We start from the raw sequence: 21,737 nt of genomic DNA on the forward strand, positions 1-21,737 counted from the left end.
CAAGGCTTTTATGCCGAAACACGGCCTGTGCAGGGTCACTTGGGTTACCTCCTCACTACATTGTGGATTATGACTTTTGGCAAATAACCTTTTAGAAGCTCTTCTAGTATACCTGTGTCTTTTGGAACTATTCCTCCCTTCCACCCTTTTATACACAAGGTATAAATCAGTACATTTAGGGCCCAATATTCAACCAGTGGCAATCAACGTTTTGCTGACCGCCACGGACATTAAACCCGGAAATTCAATGCCAGGCCATGTCCGGGTTGTGACATTGAATTTCAGGGTAGAGGAAGCTGGCTAAAACATAGCCGGTTAAATGCCATATTTGGCACTTAACCGATTATGAAGGACAGCATTTTATGCAGTCCTATTCATGAGGTTTTCTTAACTGATTGTATCGACTCCACCCCCAAAATAGCCGGTTTCGGCTTGAGCGCTAATTGAGCGTTTTCAGCGGCACTATCTGGTTAAGTGCCACTGCAAATGCCCAGTTAGCCCTGTGCGGGCGATATAAACAGCCAGGAGCCTCTCCTGGTCATTTAAATTGTTTTGAATATTGGGTCCTTATTTATTAGGATTTATTTGCTGCCTTCTAAAGAAATGTATCCAAGTGGTGTACAGTAAGAATAAACCAAACAGGCAATAGATAATTATTAATAAAAATATTCAAATAACATGACACATTATGACATAGTATGCTATTTAAACGGTCAACACAATATGCATTAAAACATTTTAATAGCCAGCATAGGATGTAAGCAGAGAGGCTTGGAGTGAGATTGAAAGCCCCTGCTTGATCCGAAGTAGAATTTTTTGTGCCTCCCATGTACAATTCTGATCACTATTCTCTTCCAATGTCACAGCAAGAGTACCTGAGAAAAGGGCATTGTAGATAAGATATTAAGGGGCCCTTTTACTAAGCTGCGGCAAAAAGTGGCCGGTGGCAGTGTAGGCTTGTGTTTTGGGCGCACGCTGGACCAGTTTTTACTGAGTCTGCAAAAAAGGGCTTTTTTTCAATGGGAAGGGAAAAAGGCATACAGTAAAACTGAAACCAGCGCGCGCCTAAAACCGTCCTGAGCCCTTAACGCCACCCATTGATCTAGTGGTAAGGATTCGCGCGTTACACATGCGATGACCAGTTGGCGCGCGCCAACTTCCAATTATCACCGGAAAAGCCGCATGTGGGAGGAAATAAATCATCCAGGTGTTATGGGCGCGTGGCAAATCTGAAATTACTGCCAGGGGGTCACAGTAGCCTGGCGGTAGTCTCATTTTTGTGCACACTGCACGCGTGTAGAGCCTAACATGCCTTTGTAAAAGGGACCCTAAGTGGGTTGTTTGTGTCAGAGTGACCCTTACTAAATCACTCCTCAAAACTCACCTTTTTTTCAGAAATCTTTGCCTCATCTATTAACTAGTTTTTCCCTCTCCTCTTGTTTCCCCTAACTCATCCTCTTTATCCTATTTTTGAGCATTTGTAAACCTCCTAGTAACTTTTGCCAACCTTTTTTTGCAGTATATCTAGCTCTATCAAATAATAATAAATTAAAATTTTCTCTAAACATAGTTGAATGATTTTACTGTAATACTGAAATAATTTAATTGTTCTGGGACTGGGCATGACTACTAGATTACTTCATGTATGCAAAGAGCTCAGTTATTGCTGTGTAAATATAAAATGTTTTAAAAATAGCTAGATTCTAAAGTTTTACTTGCCCCACAGTACCCCTGTACTTTGGGAAATGTCTGTATTTGGTGGTGGCAAGAGGCAGAGTTAGTAAACCTTCCTCAGGTATAGTGCTTGTAAATACTGTAATGTTTTTGAAGGTAGTTATGTGATACTCTTAATGGTTGTACTTTTCAGGTGTTACTTCGTGTTTCCATTTTTCCCTTAGGCACGACTTGAAATCTGTGCACTTAGAGATGCTGTGGCTGTTTGCTTAACATCTGAAAGCAGGCAAGATATGTTTTTTTGTTGTTGTTTGTTTTTCTTTTTACATTACTTTTTCTGGGAGGAGATAAAAACAGAAAATAATGTATGCTATGTCTATATAAATACATATGACCTTTGACCCCATATGCATACAAAGTAAACAATACTTTTTAAGATCCATTCCCTGCAGGAACAGAAGTATAAGATAATTTCATGAGTGATAGAGATGCTAATCATTCACAGTACAAGCTTTTTCCATTCTTTATTCTTTGATACAAGTGGCTGGACTTTCCCCTTGTAAAAAAAAACAGTTGGCTCTAGCAGAAAAGTAGTCACTTTATCCAAAACAGCAACGTATCCATTAATATTTGTGGGGCTGATAGTATAACATAGTGATGAGAGAACAAAGGTGTAAGAAAAGGACAGAATTTCCCTTCCACTATCACTATCATAATTTAAAAATCCCTTAATTATGCTATACCTACTCTTTGATCACGTGCACTTTGTTACCATGTGCTAAATTCTTGTATAGCACTGTTTATATTAATAAATACATATTAGTTGTATGTGTTCTAAAATTCATTTTTAAGTGCTGTTCAGTATATTGATATGCAACAATTGCACTATCTAAAAAGAATTAGAGTGTAGAAAATCAAAAATGTGTGCATGAACTTATTTATCTAACATTAGTTTGTTTACCCTTTACTATAGTAAATTCATGTTCTAGTTGTTTCTGTGACTGTTTTTATGATTTTGTATTATTTTTTTTATATATTGCTACTCTGCCATGGACATTTATTGGAAAGGATATATGTAAATAAAATAACTAAGTGCTTCTGCTGTATTAAAAGTAAATGCTTGTTATGTTTATTTCCTGTGTTTGATTTTTTATTTTTCCTTGTACCATTTCATATTGCTTATCTTAAATTTGCTGGCAAAGGTACTTTGTTTTTAATTGTTAAAAGCTTGTAAAAATAAAAAGCAAATGGTTGCCATAGATTGCGTAATCTGCTATATTTATGGGTTCTGATTTTAGGTTGACCAATAAACACTAATAAAACACCCCCTATTGCAGGGGTTCCCAAACCTGGTCCTGGAGGCATCTCAGCCAGTCAGGTTTTCAGTATATCCACAATACATATTAATAAGATAGATTTGCATGCAGTGGAGGCAGTGCATGCAAATCTCGCTTATGAATATTCATTAAGGGTATCCTGAAAACTGACTGGCTGAGGTGCCTCCAGGACCAGGTTTGGGTACCACTGCCCTATTTAAAAAAAGAAAAAAGTTCAAATAGGTGTTTATTGGATAAACACTGGACGAACGTCATTTTCTCTAGTCCTCTCTCACCACTTCCATGGCTTGTCTTATACTCTCCACTCAGTTTTTGTGCTTGTTCTGCACTAACAGCTCCTAAGTAGTACAAATGTACGTATTTTATTCCAGCAGAAATGGTTTCCACCAATAGTATCTGTAGCGTGAAAACATTGATAAACACTGCTTATTTTCTACATCCAAAGAACACCTGTTGGTCAATATTGAAAAGCATTTTTCTAGATAACACCTGCTGTCCGTATAAGCGCTGTTGACCAGGATATTCAGCAACACCCTCCAGATCATAAATACATAAGTATTGCCATACTGGGAAAGACTGAAGGTCCATCAGGCCCAGCATTGTGCTTCCAACAGTGGCCAATCCAGGACACAAATACCTGGCAAGATCCCAAAAAAGTGCAATACATTTTATGTTGCTTATCCTAGAAATAAGCAGTGGATTTTTCCAAAGTCCATTTTAATAATGGTGTATGGACGTTTCCTTTAGGAAGCATCCAAACCTTTTTTAAACCCCGCTAAGCTAACTGCTTTTACTACATTTTCTGGCAGCAAATTCAAGAGTTTAATTATATGTTGAGTGAAGAAAATTTTTCTCTGATTCGTTTTAAATTTACTACTTTTTAGTTTCATTGCGTGCCCCCTAGTCCTACTATTTTTTTTGGAAAGAGTAAACAATCAATTCACGTATACCTGTTCCACTCCACTTATTATTTTATAGATCTCTATCATATCTCCCCTCAGCTGTCTTTTCTTCAGGCTGAAGAGCCCTAGCCGCTTTAGCCTTTCCTCATAGGGACGTCATTTCATCCCCTTTACCATTTTCGTCACCCTTCTCTGTACCTTTTCTAATTCCACTATATCTTTTTTGAGATGCGGTGACCAGAATTGCACACAACATTCGAGGTACGGTCGCACCATGGAGTGATACAAAAGCATTATAACAGCCTCATTTTTGTTAACCATTCCTTTCCCTAATAATACATAACATTCTGTTTGCTTTCTTAGCCACCGTCACACACTGAGCAGAGGGTTTCAATGTATCAGCAACGATGACGCCTAGATCCCTTTCCTGGTCAGTGACTCCTAACGTGGAACCTTGCATTACATAGCTATAATTCGGGTTCATCTTTCCCACATTCATCACTTTGCACTTGCTCACATTAAATGTCATCTGCCATTCAAATGCCCAGTCTCCCAGTCTCATAAGGTCCTCTTGTAATTTTTCACAATTCTCTTCTGATTTAACAACTTTGAATAACTTTGTGTCATCAGCAAATTTAATTACCTCACTAGTTACTCCCATCTCTAGGTCGTTTATAAATATGTTAAAAAGCAGCAGTCCCAGCACAGAGCCCTGGGGAACCCCACTATCTACCATTCTCCATTGAGAATACTGACCATTTGACCCTACTTTCTGTTTTTTTATCCACTATAGGACTCTACCTCCTATCCCATGACTCTCCTATTTCGTCTGGAGTCTTTCATGAGGTACTTTGTCAAACACCTTTTGAAAATCCAGATGCACAATATCAACCGGCTCACCTTTATCCACCTGTTTGTTCGTGTGCAGATAATAGCAGGGCAGAGAATGGTAGGAGCCAGGGTGGTCTCAGACCTTATACAGATAGAGGCAGTATGCAGTCTGCTACCCAGATAGCTGTCGAAGGTTATTCAGATGGCAGACTAAATATTGCCACTATCCAGGTAAGTCCCAGCACCAACTGCCTTATCCTGATATTCGGTGATGGCCATTCTCCAGACAGTGGTGCTGAATGTCCAGATATTTGTGGATCACTGCAGCCAGCATTTTAAAAATACACTGACTGCGGCGGCTGAATGTTGACCCGATAATTTATAAATAGCTAAGAATAGAAGCGTTAGCTATATTCTCCTTCTGTGTCTTACAGATCTAGTTTTAAACAAGCATTGGAAGCCCTGCCTCAGCTATCAAGTGGAGCAGACAAAAAGTAAGTTCAGCGCTTCTGCTTTAGCAGAACAGTACATCTAAGAAGCAACTGTTGTCTTCCTTATAGTTCATAGGCAAACACAATGAATCTGGCAGTTTCTGTGCCCGAGTCTTACTGTTTATCTATAGATACACAGGAGGTAATTCTGTAACTGGGTGCCTCAAATTAGGTGCCACAGTGTTGCACCTGTGTCATTATAAAATACTAGTGTAACCCCACTTTGGTGTACCAAAAGTTATGCGCAATCACTTATGCCAGGTCAGTAGCTGGTGTAAGTGGACGCCTAGATGTGCCAATCAATCAGCACAACAAATAGTATTCTATAAGTTGTGCATGTCATTTGGTGACATTCCCATGGCCCATCCATGCTCTTTCCATATGTACACCCCCTGTGCAGTTACGCACTATGGGGTCCTTTTACTAAGCTGTGGGAAAAAGGTCCCTGCGGTAGTGACAGGGCCATTTTCCCGCGCACCAGGGCCCTTTTATACCGCAGCGGGTAAAAAGCCCCCCTCAAAAAATGGCCGTTTGGTAAGATAACTCTTAACGCATGACCATGCAGTAGGGAGTACTTACCACCACCTATTGAGATGACGGTAAGGGCTCTCGTTAGCGCCGTGTGGTAGTTCAGTTTTAGCATGTGGTAAGCCTGCATTAGGCTTACTGCCACTTTGTAAAAGGGCCCCTCTGGCACTTGAGTGCTACCTTATAGAATAGCACATAGTACATATATACATGTCACTGCCAATTATTGGCACAACTGATGCGTGCAATGAAAGTCTAGGCTCCCATATATAGAAATGCCTCCACAATGGTTGAAAATATTTTCTCAGGTAGACCTGCAATTGTTTGAACCACCCTACAAAATTAATATAGAACAGCTACAAATTATAAGGGAATTTGCAGAAGTATGTGCCAGACTGATGCAACTTTAATCTTTATTATGAAGTTTATAAAGAAGAGAACATATTTAGTTTCTGAGGCACTAGACTAGCCTAGTTTAACTTACTATTGAAAAGCATACCCTAGCATGCTAGAACAGATAGTGCGCATGATACCATAACCCCCACTCTATTGAGGTTGTCCGCAAACAGTAATGGGATGAGTACAGACTAAGCATTCATGTAAGCCCCTATTTCTTGTATTACAAGTTAAAAAGGGAGTCTCACATTCCTTAATACTGAAGCTTAACAAAGTGAAGCCTTTAAAATGATTTAAAGATATTGAAATAAACTCATTATTTTAGCAACTAACCAAATATTTTAAACAGAGTCTGGAGAAACCAAGTATAAACTATGGGTATTGCTTGAAATAGAGTGAATATATTTGCTATAAATAAAACAAGTTTCAACATGAACATTTATAGATAGACATATGTTTCTCCTTCCTCTATTGAGACTGAGGCATATATGTGTGGGGGCAAGGTTGGGAGGCACATCATAGAGTATGTCTCTGTAAGCTGGCAGCAGTTTTGTAGTTAGAGAAGGGGAGGTTTGTCTGGGAGGGAGTTGCAAGAGACATGATGGGTATATTTGTGAGAAGAGCATAGTAAGAATGTGGAGGGTGGGTTAATTGAAGGAGTTATCTGCTGTGTAAGGAGAAGGGGAAGAGGAGAGGGGTGTGGGATGGAGGTAGGTGTATGGCGTATTTAAGAGGCAAGGGACAGGGTATAGAGGCCTACTGAAACTGCAGCCGAAACTTATCACCTGGTTTCGGCCAAAACTGAAAACTAAAGTTTAGTTGTGTGAATATGAACCATTGAGACCCACTGGGGATTATCAGAGCTTGCAGTCGACAGCCCTCTGCTAAACCCACAAGAGATTATTACCTCTAGACCCAGGAACTGCAAGCACAGGCTGACAACTGGGAGAGCCATTTTAACAAGGACTTCTCAACAAGTCTGGCGCATTTAGGTTCCCAAGTCAATGCAGATGTAGTTAAATATTCTCTGAGATAGGAACTTTGTGAAAACATGTAAAAATAAATCCTGATAACCAGCTTTTTATGCTTACCCAAACTGCACAAGTAACAAGAGAAAGTATCATTGAGATGTTCCCTGTTTTATATTTAGTAATAAAACTGATTAAGGACAAGCATGCTAGAGAGACAATTTCAATACGATGTCTAAATTCGATTTTTGGAAAACATCCAAAAATACAGTAGTGAACATGACCATTTTCAAACCAGAAAAATGTCCAACTTTTGTTTCAAAGTGGCCATTTGCTAGATGTTTTTGTGCTTCGTGGATCCATCTTTTAGGACTATTTTTTGGGGGGAAAAACCCCGGCTAAGGAAAAACACACAAAAACAAGCCATTGGGACATATGGGGGGGGGCAGCATTCTTAGTAGACTGGCCATATAGACAGAGCATGGGGCACCCTAGGGGGCACAGCAGTAGACTTCACATAAAAGGTCCCAGGTACACATCTCACTATTACTCCCTTATATTGTATGGTGAGCCCTCCAAAACTCACCAAACCCCTACTGTACACAACTGTACGCCACTACAATAGCCCTTATGTCTGCCAGGTATAAGGGCTATTGCATCCCTGTAGTGAGTACAGTAGCTTTTTGGTGGGTTTTGGAGGGTTTACACTGTCTACCACAAGTGTAATAGAGTGGGATATGGCCTGAGTTTCCTTCTGTACAGTGCACTGCATCGACCTCTAGGCTACTCCAGAGACCTTTGCTGCTCTAATAGGACAGGCCATAACATCTGAAGCTGGCATAGAGGCTGGTATGTACTGTCACATATTTTTTTTTGGGGGGGGGGAGGGCAGTGGTGTTCCTTGGTTGACTGCCTCCCAGGACTGATCGCCGCTGTGCACTATCCCCAGGTGCAACACCTCCAACATCCCCCCCCCCCCCCCCCACCCGGTGCATTGCTCTTACCTCCTGGGGGTTCTGGAAGAGGCTGTCTGCTCCACTAGTTCCCTGCCCCGGAACAGGAGGTAACATCAGAGGAGCACAGCTACTCCTGCACCCCCCTGCAGTGTGCAGCCAAGGCGGACTGCCCCCACCACTCCACTCTCAGTATGCCACTGGGGTGGGAGGAAGTCAGTGACCACTGGGGCAGTAAAGGAGGGTCATGCCTTAATCCCTCAAGTGGTCATTTGGTTATCTAGGGCACCGTTTTGTGACTTAGTCATGATTGAAACACGTCTAAACCAAACCATCTAACTTTTAGCCCAGGATGTTTTTGATTTGTTACATTATAGCAGAAAAACATCCAAGTTTTGGGAACGCCCAAATCACACTTCTAACATGCCCTCTTGTGATTTGGACGCTCTGCATATGAACTGTGTAGAAAACCATCTTAAAAATGGATTTCAAAAATCACGATTGTTAGTTTTGGCAAACAAAACATCCATCTGCCACTTTGTGGTGCTTTTCGGACGTTTTTCTGTTTTGAAAGTGAGCCCAATAGATCCTTAATAAAATAGGGTAAAGGAGTCCAGACACTGGTCTACACTGTGGACATTATACCAGCTGATGCACAATCCAGAATAAAAAAAAAAGTACATTCATGTTACTGAATTCGAGGACTATATGCACTGATAAATTACAATCAAGAGCAATATATTTCTCATATTATTTTCTAATATATAAACTTCTTTTCATTGTAATATCATGTCTCCGAAGACAAGCAGGCTAATATTCTTACAACTAGGTAATGCGATCCCGCATTGCCCAGTCCGGAGCTTGTATCAAGCTTTTCACAGAGCTCTTTGGAGCGCAAGACACGCTCCAGTGGGAATGCGCGAGTGCCTTCCCACCCACCACATGAACACAGGACCAACAGACTATTTTTTTCCACAGTGAGGAGAGGACGTGTTTTTTTTCCTCTCTCCTCACAGCTCCTGGTTCGGTTCTTACCAGAGATTTTTTTTTTGTGCCTTTTTGGTTTCTTTTCTTTACTTATGTGCCTCGTTCGGGTTCTTTTTCTTCTCGTTCAATTTTTTTCTCTCTTTTATTTTTTTCTCTTCTTTACCATGGCTCTGTAGGCCGCATTTAGGCCAGAGCTCCGGTGGGGTTTTCCCTTCATTTTCTCTGGTGCTTCGTTCTTTCTGGGGCACCATCAAGTCTCCCCTTTTTCTGTCAGAAGCCACTTTTTTATGGCAGCATACCCCTTCTGTGTTCTGCCTCTTCAGGTTCATGCCAGAATTCAGTTAGTCAAAATGGTTAAAATGGCTCACAGGGAACTCTTTTTGGCTTCAATGTCTGTGTCTGCATTGATGTCTATGGTGTCAACGTCGGTGGTTACATCGACACCTGCCTCGCCATCAGCCACTATCTGAGACCCTGGGGACTGACCATTTTCAGCACCAGCCTGGAGCATGAAGCTTCACCTCCTCCTCATCGGTGCAAAGGGAAGTCATATGGAGCATCAACATCGATACTGCGGACCGCTGTTGGTATCAAGGCTTCTTGCCCATATCGGGCCTCCGGGGCACTGCAGCATTTGGTCCTCAAGGGGTCTCGATGCCAGGAGACCTTCCAGTTACTGCCAGTGCATGAGTCTCAGAGCATCAGGACCCTGCTCCTTCAACTGTCTGGTCTTCTTCGAAGTGTATTGGCGTCAAGGGTGCGTGTGTCAGCCATGCTTCTCCACTCCATCCCGTATAGCTTCAGCAGTTTGTCTCTGCACCGACGCGCCAACTGCTTCGATGTCGCTATGAGCACATCTGCTGGGCTCGTTTTCTTCATAGAACATCAACGTCAAAAGTGCTTTCATCTGCCATGTTCTTGATATCTGAGTCTCGATCCCTGGACTCTGGGCTGGTTTTCTTCACATCAGCGTCGGAGGTTCTTGCACCTGTCATGCTTTTTGAGTCAACCCCACATGGTCCTCAGCCTACAGTGGGCATCCGCCACTGGTGTTGCATGAGGCACTGGGATTGACTGCTGTTCGTGTCGATCGGTGTTAACGCTAGCAGTTTTGATACAACTTGAGACTGGAACCCAATCCTTGATGTCCCGCTCAGGGTCCTGCTACTCAATTGAGGAGGACTTGGTCTCAGCCTACCCATGGGGGGGTTTCTGGCTGACACTGGTGAGGAGCATATGGAGGTCAGATGCTGATCCCTGGCACTTCCTGGGGAAGGAGTCCTTCGGAATACCTTCTGCACCACCCTCCCTCCATGGGCACAGACGTCTCCATTGATGAGGCTGTCCTTCCCTTCTTTTGTAGAGGACATGGCGGCCGTCTTTTCACTTCTTTTGGAGGTGGAGGATTACTTTTTCCTTTTTGAGTTCCTGGGCTATGACTCTCCTCCTAAGAGATGTGTATTGATCCTGGGCCATCTGCTCTTCCCTGATGTTCTCATGTGCAGTTGGAGGCGTTCTGTGGCCCTGCTCCCTTCCATAGATGTAGCCTCCATCAACCAGTTTTAGAACTCTCCTGGTTTTCACAGGCTCTACTTCCTCCTCCCTCCATAGTGGTTGGATGCACACTCACGAGACTACAGAGTTCTACAAGCTATGCTTTGGCACTCACAAGCGGGAATGCTAATCCCGTAGATTCACTTGGAGGCTCAGGTACGAGGCTTTCACTGCCATTCTCCTGTCTTCAGTCCTGCTACCTCTTCACAAACGTATTCTATGAATCTTCATTACACGCTTGCTTTGGCAGCTTCTCTCTCATTGGAGCTAGTTGAGTCACTTCACCAGTTGCCTGAGCAACAGACGGTGTCACTAGTTCTAGGTCGTGTGCCATTTCTTGCTGCAGCTTCCAGCATTTCTATCTCCAGTGTGGCTGCATGGCCCCTTGTGACTGCGTTTCACTGACTTTGTGTGTTCAGCGGAAGCTTGTGCCTGCCACATGCCGGAGAGATAACCCTATCAGAACACGGTTGGAGGGGATTGCTGACCTTATCAAAGACCTCTGCAGCTGCTGTCATATTCTTTCCTCCCTGGCGCCTTCTCCGACTCTACTTATCTAGGACGCTCTTCAGTCAGTTCGAACAGAGGGTTTTTTATTTGCTGCCTCTTCTTGCTAAGCTTCTTGGACTCTAACCCAGCTTAGTACTTCCTGTCGGCATGCGTTTCAGCCTGGACAGCTCTTCAGACACGGCAGAGTACCCCTTTGGATGGCTCTAGAGGAATATTGTTGTAGTGCCAGTTAGTGCACAGATGCCCTACTGAGTGAATGTAGGCTACAGATATTCAGGTCTCAGGCAGGTGATTTGTCCGCCGGGAGTGGCTTACATCAATCTCAGTATAAGAAGTTCCCTCTGGACGATCTCTCCGCCCTTCTACAAGCCCTTGAACTCAAGTCCATATCAGCAGGGGATAACGGCTGCTATTCTACTCCTTGTTCCCCCTGAAAATATACAACGGGGATACTTTTCAATCCTGCCTCTTCGACTCTTTTGCTACTTTCTCAGCAAAAGAACAGTTTAGGATGGTTCCTTTTCCTGAGCACGCTACGCCCCATGTTTTTGGGCAATCATTGGCTCTTAACTTGATGGATAGTTATCCACAGGCAGTCTCTTTGATTTCAACTGGGGACATACTACTTCCTGTGCCATGTGCTACCTTTTGGCTTTGTGTTCATTCCCAGAATATTCATTATATGTCTTGTGATCTTCAAAGCTCCTCTATGCTGACTGTGAGTCCATTTCTTTGCCTGTTTGGGTTTGTGCTGAGCACGTCGATAATTGGTGTTCGGGAGTCCACATGGAGTACTGTTCGGATGCTGGACTTAGTGTGATTCATGTTACACTAGCCCCAGCCCTGTCTCCTTCCTGTTTTCCACTTCGAGATCATTGGGCTACTGCTGGTTGCTCGCCTGACTGGGGCGTCTATTCCCTATATGGAATGGTTACTCTGAACACTCTTTCCACTTGTACATTGGGCCATTCAGCGGATCCCACCTCCGCGACTGTCAGGTTATTGATTACATGGCCTCCATATATCACCTATGCCTCATTTTCACATGGTATCTTCTAGTGAACTCTAGCTTCTTTGTCAAACCACTGGGCTCCTGGAAGAAGTCATCCATATATCCCCATGGCTCATTTGCTTTCCGTTTGGAGATCGATTCTGCCCCATTTGTTCCTAGGACTATTTTTCTCAATCCTCGGCTTTGCTTGATGGTAGTTACTTCCCTTCTAGAATGCGAAGCTCCTTTGTTGGGCTTCCCCACTCTAACTCTTTTTTTGTCAGCCCTGGAGTCAACTCTTTCTGAGACTGTGGATGACCTGACATGTTCACAACGATTGTAGTGTAGACTGTTCAGCTACTTTCTACTCGTTCTCATTAATAACCAGGTCACCATATGCTTCCCCTACATAGGGATAACCAGGTCGTCTTCTGCTTCCCCAACATAGACAATGTACCAGCATGGCCCTCTGTGTTAGGGGGCCATATGACTGTGACAGTGGGTTGTCTCTTCGAGTCTGCTCTTTCAGGCCACCTTTTTCAATGGGTAATTCTAACAGTTTGGCCATCAGACTGTACAAGGTCATGTAGCCACACGAGTGGTCTTTTCATAGAGACGTTACTTGCAGGTTCTTCCTATTCTGGAACATCCGAGCGATATATCTAATGGTTTCTCAAGTACATCGTCCCATCCTTCCATTCTGTTCCAGTCTTCAGGTCCGTAGCACACTACCGTCACTTACATTTTCCCTTTCTTTGGGAGAACAACCTTCTCTATTCATCTCCTCTCATCTCCCTCTTGGGGCACGGTTGTGTTCCCAAGCAGGTTGGATTGAGGGGCCAACTCCCTGATGCATCCTTCTTTGTCCTCTGTACTTTTGACTTCTTGTTCTGGAATTCTCTTTCCAAGCATAGTGGTTCCTGCAGTGTTCTTCGACTCTCTTCCCGAGGAATGGGGGTCTTTTCTGCATCCCATCCTCTGGTCTCTGGCCCTTGCAGCCTGGATGATAAAGGTTGTGCATTAGCTTTCTGGCGTTTTCCTGAAACTGCCTCCACAGTATTGCTGGCTTTTCGGAAGTGTTTCTCTTTCCAATGGGATAGGTTTGCCGTCTCGTATGTATACCTTCTACATCTTTCTGAGTTTAATCTGAGATGGCTTGGTGGCTTCAGCTTCCTCAGTGTTTTCTCTTCTTTGTGTAAGGGATACTCTTTTATACACCTCCATATGTGTTCTGAGACTTCTGCATCAGTATCCCCATTTGATAAGCTCTGTTTTTATGCTATTTTCCTGTCAGTGGGAATTCTTGACCTGAACAGGTTTGTTTATGATGTCTATTCCTTCGGCTTGCCAGAACAAAGTCCTTTGGCAGTTTCTTCCTTTCATCATAATGGAGTGGTTCTTTGCATGCACCCTAGAATCCTACCTCGGGTTGTGTCAGGGTTCCATCTATATTAGTTACTTCTCTTGCCTCCATCCTTTTCGCAAATTCATGCCCATAGCAAGTAAATTTCACTCATTGGGATTGCAAGCGAGCATTGGCCTATCCTTAATACGACCTCAGCACCACAGGCCATCTCCTCAGCATTCAGTTCCCTTCCCTTCGACAGGATGTGGGTCACCATCGTGGAATGCAACATGTCTGTTTTGCTGCATCATTATTTTTCTTTTCCTTACGCCCAGGTTGGGCTACCACAGATACTCCTCTTCAGACTTGCAGTGTCAGAGCCATGACTGAATCGTTCACTTTTTTGGGGAAGCTTGGCTAGGTTGCCATGTTCTTTTCATTCCATACATTTACATCTCATTCCTGTTCTAAGTAGCATGCCTGCAGCAGCATTCCCAACATATCCTTAGATTTCGATGAATAGTTATGTACTTTTACTTTGGGTTCTAGAATCCAACTCCACCCGCCTAGACCCGATTTTATACTATCCCAGGCTTCACTTCTGTGATTTGTATGTAGTTACCAGTTTCTCTATGTTCTGACCTCACCATTGCGAGATGCAGGTCATTGGTTGTTGTCCTGGTGAGCCTGGTAACTAGGGATTCCTCAATTGTGAGAATATTAGCTTGCTTGTCCTCGGAGAAAGTGAAGATACTTCACTTTCCCTAATATTGCTATAATCTGACCAGTAGTTATGCTTGAAAGCAATCACTGCAGGTTCCTTTCTTATAGAATCCAGTTTCTTCAAGTTTGATTAAAATGTTGCATCTTTATCATACTCAACAGAGCCTGGAAATTCTTTAGAATCACCCAAATAGTATCCAAGCCAGAATATATAGAGAGGCTTATTTTCAAAGCACTTAGACGTACAAAGTTATATAGTAACCTATGGAACTTTGTAAGTCTGCTTTGAAAATGAGCCCCTAATAATTTAAATACGATATTTTACCTCCAAGCAAAATAGTTTCACATATATGGACCTCGGCTAATAAGAACTGAAACTAAAATCCACAGTGCTTTAACAATGGTTGACTTTTTGCCACAGTTGGAGTGACAGCTGATGTCACATCTCCACAGTGAGGCTAATTTCTAAGTAACTTATCATCCCAAATTTGCTATACTTTTTTATCAAAGGCATTTATTTGGAAGCACTCTATTTACCATATAAACTACTATGCAGGATCATAACTGCATTTCTTGCAAACACATTACACAAAAAAAGAATGCAAAGAGAAGTACCCCCCCCCCCCCCCCAAGACTACCTTATAATCCCTGATGGTCAAGGGTGTACTCAGGGCAGGAGTGATCCTCACTCAATCTTGCCCATGTCAGCTAATATCCTCTTTTTCTTTTATGTGCCTATGACCAACACACCTACCAACATAATGAGAGAAACGTTCTCTGGCCTATTAATCAGTCTGGACACATGGGGGTGCTAAAGAGAGAGCAAGGCATTTCTGATCTCCTCTCTGTTACCTTGCTGGTTGAATCTGTCAAAGGAATTGCATCCGTGCAGCACTGTTTTAAGCATATGTCATGCAAAGACTTTCACGTGTATCTCAGAAGCCAGCAGAGTTGTTGAAGGATATCTGATCTTCTGATATGTATGCTTGGACTCAGACTCAGTCAAACTCAAAACCAGAAGTTTTTGAAAAGTTGATTATTGTTTGTTTCTTAAAACAACTTGATAAATTGCCAAAATTTGGACAGGCCAAGACTAGGCAATGTACAATACAATATCAAAGGAAACTGAAAAGAACTCAATTTTTAAAAGGAAAGTAAACCAAGCACACTAAGATAGAAAAGGAATGCAAGGGAAAGAAGGGGAAAAAATGGAACAAGGGAGAGGAGGAGGGAAAAGGATAATAAAACAGCATAACAAGATGCAGTGTCCGCCGCTACCATTCGTCATCCCACATCTCTAAGAGGCCATAAAACCCACTAGGGGCACCTATAGGTGGTCAGAGGAGAGAGGCAACTCTTGTAAGGAGAGAAGGAGGAGCAAGGAAGACAAACAGGACAAAGCACAAATTTTTGGCTTCCACTGAAAACACATGGTCAGTTTTAGTTGAAACCAAAAGCATGGCCATAGCCTTTCAGCTGAAACCCAAACCGGGCAGCAAAGGGATTTTGGGCCAGTTTCAGCACCTTAACCGAAACTGAAATTTTGTTTGGCCTCTAACATGCTATGTGTGTCCGTATGGGGGCACAGGGGAAGCATACAGTATAGGGTCTTGAAGCAAGTGGGTATGTGTGTTTGTACATGCATGGAGGGTTTATCCCCTTTCCCTCCCCTTTGCATTGTCTGCTCCTCCAGACCTCCCCCTCCTTATCCTACCCCCTTTTATCTCCCTTGCATTCTCTCTCCTTCCTCTGCATCCTCTCCCCTTTCTCTTCCCTCCCTTCCCCCTGCATGCACTTTTTTTTTTAGGGACCAGGCCAGTTCTCCTACATTTTCTAGTGATGAACCCAGCCTACCTGCCACCTTACCGTTCTTATAATCTAAGCTAGTTCTCAGTCTTGCAGTGGCAGGGCTCGGGCTCCATCCCTTTGCCACTCTTCAGCCATCTCATCTACTTGTTGCTACTTTCTCTCCCCCCCCCCCCCCCCCCCCATCTCAACATGCATTAATGATCTAGGACCCCGAATTAAACATGTCTTTCCAGAAAGCTTAAAATAGCCATTAATAAAAAGACTGTGACATATAAAGAATTTATACTGCCACAGCATACAGCTTCTGTGTGTTAGTTGTTTCCTTGATCTATAGCAATTTGAAAATCTCTACTTGCCTGTTCTTTTACAGGTTACTAGAGGAGCTGTTAAACAAATTCAAAAGCAGCATGCACCTGCAGATTACCTGCTTTCAAGCTGCTACATCAGGCATGCTGAAAACATAGAGAACTATGAAAGACTTGATGTCTGGGAAGAGACAATTGTCAGCAACTCCTGCAGCCAATGCTTGTTTGTTTAAATTGCATTATGTGTTAAAATGTATAAATTTAAAGAAGGCACTTGATATAAATGTATTACTGCTACAAGTATGAGTTTCAGTCTTAATATGTTTTCATTGTTGTAACAAACCAAAATAAAAAGGACTTCATATGCCATAAAGTTTAGTAGCTGTCTTTACCTTCACAGGATTACACAGGGTTTTTTTTTTCTTTATATGAAGTATTTTTTCATTCAGCAAAATCAGAGGGGGAGTATCAGTGATTTGAAGAGTAGACTAAAGCTAATGATTAACGAGGCATTAGTCAAACTTCACACTTAAGCTTCTGTTGCTCTGACTGACTGAGGCTGAAATTGCATTTACATAATTGCTGCCATGTTGCTTCAGACCAGGGATCCATTGAGACCATCATCCTGTCTCAGTGGCTAAAACGGGTCACTTAGAAGTTCTTGCTGATCCTAATGGGAAGATCTAGCCAGCTGCCCATGCTCAAAAGAAGGTGAACCTCATGTCTACCTGGTTAATAACTGTTAATAGTTTTGTTTTCTAGAATCGTAGCCAAATCTGTTACAAATCCAGGTATCCTACTAACCTTAACCTTATCCTCCAGTAACAAATTCTGTACCTTGATTGTGTGATGACTGGAAAAAAATAAAATACTTTCTTAAACTTGTTTTAAATCCGCTGCCACTTCATTTCATAGAGGGTAATTTTGTAACAGACAAATTTGGTTACTTGGGTAGGAAAATGCCTATTTGTAGTATCCTATATAATAATTCTCACCACCAACGTTCTAATCGGGAACTGCCTGTGTCTGTGCCTCCTTCTTGAGCTAGGCTCCATAGCCAGGCTAATGTCACAAACAGCTGATTCCAAGTGGCAGGGAGCGGAGCATCAAACAATGACCCTCCTCTCCCCTGCCCCCCCCCCCTGCAGCCACCCATGTCCTGAGACCCTCCCCTCCCCCCCTGCAGCCACCCATGTCCAGCGGCGACCCTCCTCTCCCCCTGCCCCCCCTGCAGCCACCCATGTCCACTGAGCCTTCTCCCCCCCCCCCCCCAGCCACCCTGCTCTCTCACCTGCCCCTCCTTCATCCACCCATGTTGTGTAACAAATTCTTCGGGGCAGGCAGGAATGATCTCTGGTCCTGCCTGCCTGCTGCTGACGCTCCCCCGCTGCCGGATCGCTGTTCAAAATGGCTGCCAATACCTACAAGGGCGGCCTCCAAGACTTCAGCAGAAGTCTCGCGAGTCCGCCATTGGAAGTCTCAGCGGCCATTTTGAACAGCGGTCCGGCAGCGGGGGAGCATCAGCGCCAGCAGCGGGCAGGCAGGACCGTGGATCTTTCCTGCCTGCCCCGAAGATTTTGTTACACAACCTGGGTGGATGAAGGAGGGGCAGGTGAGAGAGCAGGGTCGCTGGACATGGACATTTTGATTTTATAGATGGTTCTCAGCTACAGTGGTGGAAATAAGTATTTGATCCCTTGCTGATTTTGTAAGTTTGCCCACTGACAAAGACATGAGCAGCCCATAATTGAAGGGTAGGTTATTGGTAACAGTGAGAGATAGCACATCACAAATTAAATCCGGAAAATCACATTGTGGAAAGTATATGAATTTATTTGCATTCTGCAGAGGGAAATAAGTATTTAATCCCTCTGGCAAACAAGACCTAATACTTGGTGGCAAAACCCTTGTTGGCAAGCACAGCGGTCAGACGTCTTCTGTAGTTGATGATGAGGTTTGCACACATGTCAGGAGGAATTTTGGTCCACTCCTCTTTGCAGATCATCTCTAAATCATTAAGAGTTCTGGGCTGTCGCTTGGCAACTCGCAGCTTCAGCTCCCTCCATAAGTTTTCAATGGGATTAAGGTCTGGTGACTGGCTAGGCCACTCCATGACCCTAATGTGCTTCTTCCTGAGCCACTCCTTTGTTGCCTTGGCTGTATGTTTTGGGTCATTGTCGTGCTGGAAGACCCAGCCACGACCCATTTTTAAGGCCCTGGCGGAGGGAAGGAGGTTGTCACTCAGAATTGTACGGTACATGGCCCCATCCATTCTCCCATTGATGCGGTGAAGTAGTCCTGTGCCCTTAGCAGAGAAACACCCCCAAAACATAACATTTCCACCTCCATGCTTGACAGTGGGGACGGTGTTCTTTGGGTCATAGGCAGCATTTCTCTTCCTCCAAACACGGCGAGTTGAGTTCATGCCAAAGAGCTCAATTTTTGTCTCATCTGACCACAGCACCTTCTCCCAATCACTCTCGGCATCATCCAGGTGTTCACTGGCAAACTTCAGACGGGCCGTCACATGTGCCTTCCGGAGCAGGGGGACCTTGCGGGCACTGCAGGATTGCAATCCGTTATGTCGTAATGTGTTACCAATGGTTTTCGTGGTGACAGTGGTCCCAGCTGCCTTGAGATCATTGACAAGTTCCCCCCTTGTAGTTGTAGGCTGATTTCTAACCTTCCTCATGATCAAGGATACCCCACAAGGTGAGATTTTGCGTGGAGCCCCAGATCTTTGTCGATTGACAGTCATTTTGTACTTCTTCCATTTTCTTACTATGGCACCAACAGTTGTCTCCTTCTCGCCCAGCGTCTTACTGATGGTTTTGTAGCCCATTCCAGCCTTGTGCAGGTGTATGATCTTGTCCCTGACATCCTTAGACAGCTCCTTGCTCTTGGCCATTTTGTAGAGGTTAGAGTCTGACTGATTCACTGAGTCTGTGGACAGGTGTCTTTCATACAGGTGACCATTGCCGACAGCTGTCTGTCATGCAGGTAACGAGTTGATTTGGAGCATCTACCTGGTCTGTAGGGGCCAGATCTCTTACTGGTTGGTGGGGGATCAAATACTTATTTCCCTCTGCAGAATGCAAATAAATTCATATACTTTCCACAATGTGATTTTCCGGATTTAATTTGTGATGTGCTATCTCTCACTGTTACCAATAACCTACCCTTCAATTATGGGCTGCTCATGTCTTTGTCAGTGGGCAAACTTACAAAATCAGCAAGGGATCAAATACTTATTTCCACTACTGTAAATATTGTATGTATATTGGAATCTTGGCATGACGGTATAGATAATTTAGTGCTTAATGAGATTTGTCTAGTTGGTTATATCTTTGAGCATCAACCAAGGGTGGATAGGGGGGAAGTTGTAATCAAGAAATGTACCTGAGTGGGTTGTATGTCCTTTTAACCAAGGAGGTTTAATTGAGAGAAGACAGCGGGAGTGTCCTTGGCTCATTATCTGGCATGAGGCCAGTAGGCGAATCTTGCCACCATATTGAGTCACCCAAAATAATAGCAAATGCTTATTAGAAATAGAAATGTACCTGCACCGTTTCCTTTTGTACAACTTTGTCATCAATAAAACATATTTTCAAAAAAAGAAATAGGAACCAGCTTATGGCAGACAATAGATCAGCTCCTCACTTGGAAGGGCTGGTCTCACTCTGGATTGCAGATTTGGGAGAGGTAATTTCCCGGGAGCTACTGGGAAGGGCTTTTAAGATTATCCCCAAGATTACAACAAATGCTGCCCTTCAGGACATCCAGTATAGGATTCTTTATAGAGTTCACATTACCCGTCAGCGGGGGATGGAGATGGGCCTTTGGGATGATGCTCAGTGTATAAAATGTTATGCTGCTTTGGGTACTCTTCTTCACTCTTTTCTGGAATGCCCAGCCCTCTCGGAGCTGTGAAATCACTCTTCGGTGGTCAATGAACGAACTTTGCAGCACCCCTTTGAATGGTCATATACCACGTTACTGCTGTATGATAAGGGTCAGCTCTGTGGGGAGGGATTGAATGAAGCCCAATGTCAGTTTGTCTTATTAGCAACCCTGTTAGTTAAAAAATGTATTTTGCAGTCCTGGGCAGATCCAGCACCTCCACCTATAGTTGAATGGCACCATCTTATGAAGGAGGTGGCAGAATGGGTGTCTCTTCAATATTTTTCTGCTGTATCTAGGATTCAAAGGCTATTTCGAGACATATGGAAAAATTATTCAACACTGGGTCTGGAGGGGGATGCTGGTGAGCCACGGGAACAATAACTGGGAGACCTCTTTCTTGACTGTGTGTGCAGCAGAGACCTGGGGGGGGGGGGTTGGGGGATGGGTCAGTTGGATGGAAATTAATTGAAGAAAAGGTTGAGGGGAAGCACGGCTCCGCCAGGTTGTGCCTAGCATAGTTCTTTTGAGTTCGTTCTTGATTATGAACACTTGTCATTTGAAGGCTGTTTAGTTTACTCTTTGTATGCATTGTTGTTCCCATTGCAATTGTGTGCCTTGCTTCTGCCCTTGCATCAATAAAGATATTTTAAAAAAAAGACTTATTCTACTTGTTATTAGGTCTCATTGCATAAAATGGGACCTGTGCTAAAATAGCACAAGTTAGTGATAAAACAACATCTTAACGGTAGCCCACATTGATTACCGCACCTCTTAGTAGCAAAAGCCATAGGTGTTACTTTTTCCTTAAGTAGGTTACAGATCTTCCACTGAAGCATCAACAGCCAAACCGTTGAAGTCGGGATGGGCTATCGTTACTGCCTCCCTCTTCAAATCCTGTGAAGCCTTCAAGTAGTCCTGTAACATGGCTTCATCTTTCAGAAACTTTTCACCTGGCATTATTTGTGGATCTCAACTTTCTCATGCAACCATTTCTCTTGACTGTAATTCTGAAAGGTCATAGAAGTAGGAATTGAGATGTGGAGGTCAGTGCATCTCAAAATTCACCCGTATTTTAGAACAGAATCCCAATGTAGAGCCTCTTCCAAAATACAGGAGAAACGGTCTCTTATGTGCCAGATGCATGCAGCATAAACATCCATGTTAGAAAAACAAATATATATAATATCTGTTTCAAACCAATTATCTGCCAGCACATAACTGGTTATCTTTGCAACCTTAGAAACGGAACCGTTTACAACACCGGCACTGTCGCATTGACTGGTTTCCCTTGTGAGTTTGGCATTGAGGAGGGGGGATAAAAACCACTGAAAGGATTAAGGGGGCAACCCCCCAATCCTTCCAGTGGAGTGCTGCTCCATAGCAGTTATTTACCAAACCCCAACATGCTTGATAGCAGGTGTTTCTCCCAAAATTGGTTCTTTTAGGACATAGATGTTTAGTCCCCTTCTGAAATGGGGCATAAACGTCTATTAACTTTCTATGCCCTTGCCGCACATGCATATCCCGGCT

General features: G+C 43.5%; 1 protein-coding gene across 1 annotated transcript in view; it reads left to right on the forward strand.

The window, feature by feature from the left end:
- Positions 1 to 17,321, forward strand: part of EXOC2 (exocyst complex component 2) — a 300,400-nt gene extending 283,079 nt beyond the window's left edge. Inside the window, exons 26-28 of the mRNA XM_030210951.1 lie at positions 1,899 to 1,960; positions 5,179 to 5,238; positions 16,370 to 17,321. Of these exons, the coding sequence (XP_030066811.1) occupies positions 1,899 to 1,960; positions 5,179 to 5,238; positions 16,370 to 16,463 (216 nt within the window). The 3' untranslated portion in view covers positions 16,464 to 17,321. The remainder of the gene's footprint in view (positions 1 to 1,898; positions 1,961 to 5,178; positions 5,239 to 16,369) is intronic.
- The last annotated feature ends 4,416 nt before the right edge of the window (positions 17,322 to 21,737 follow it).

The sequence above is a fragment of the Microcaecilia unicolor genome, chromosome 1 (assembly GCF_901765095.1).
Source record: "Microcaecilia unicolor chromosome 1, aMicUni1.1, whole genome shotgun sequence".
NCBI classification, from domain to species: Eukaryota; Metazoa; Chordata; class Amphibia; order Gymnophiona; family Siphonopidae; genus Microcaecilia; species Microcaecilia unicolor.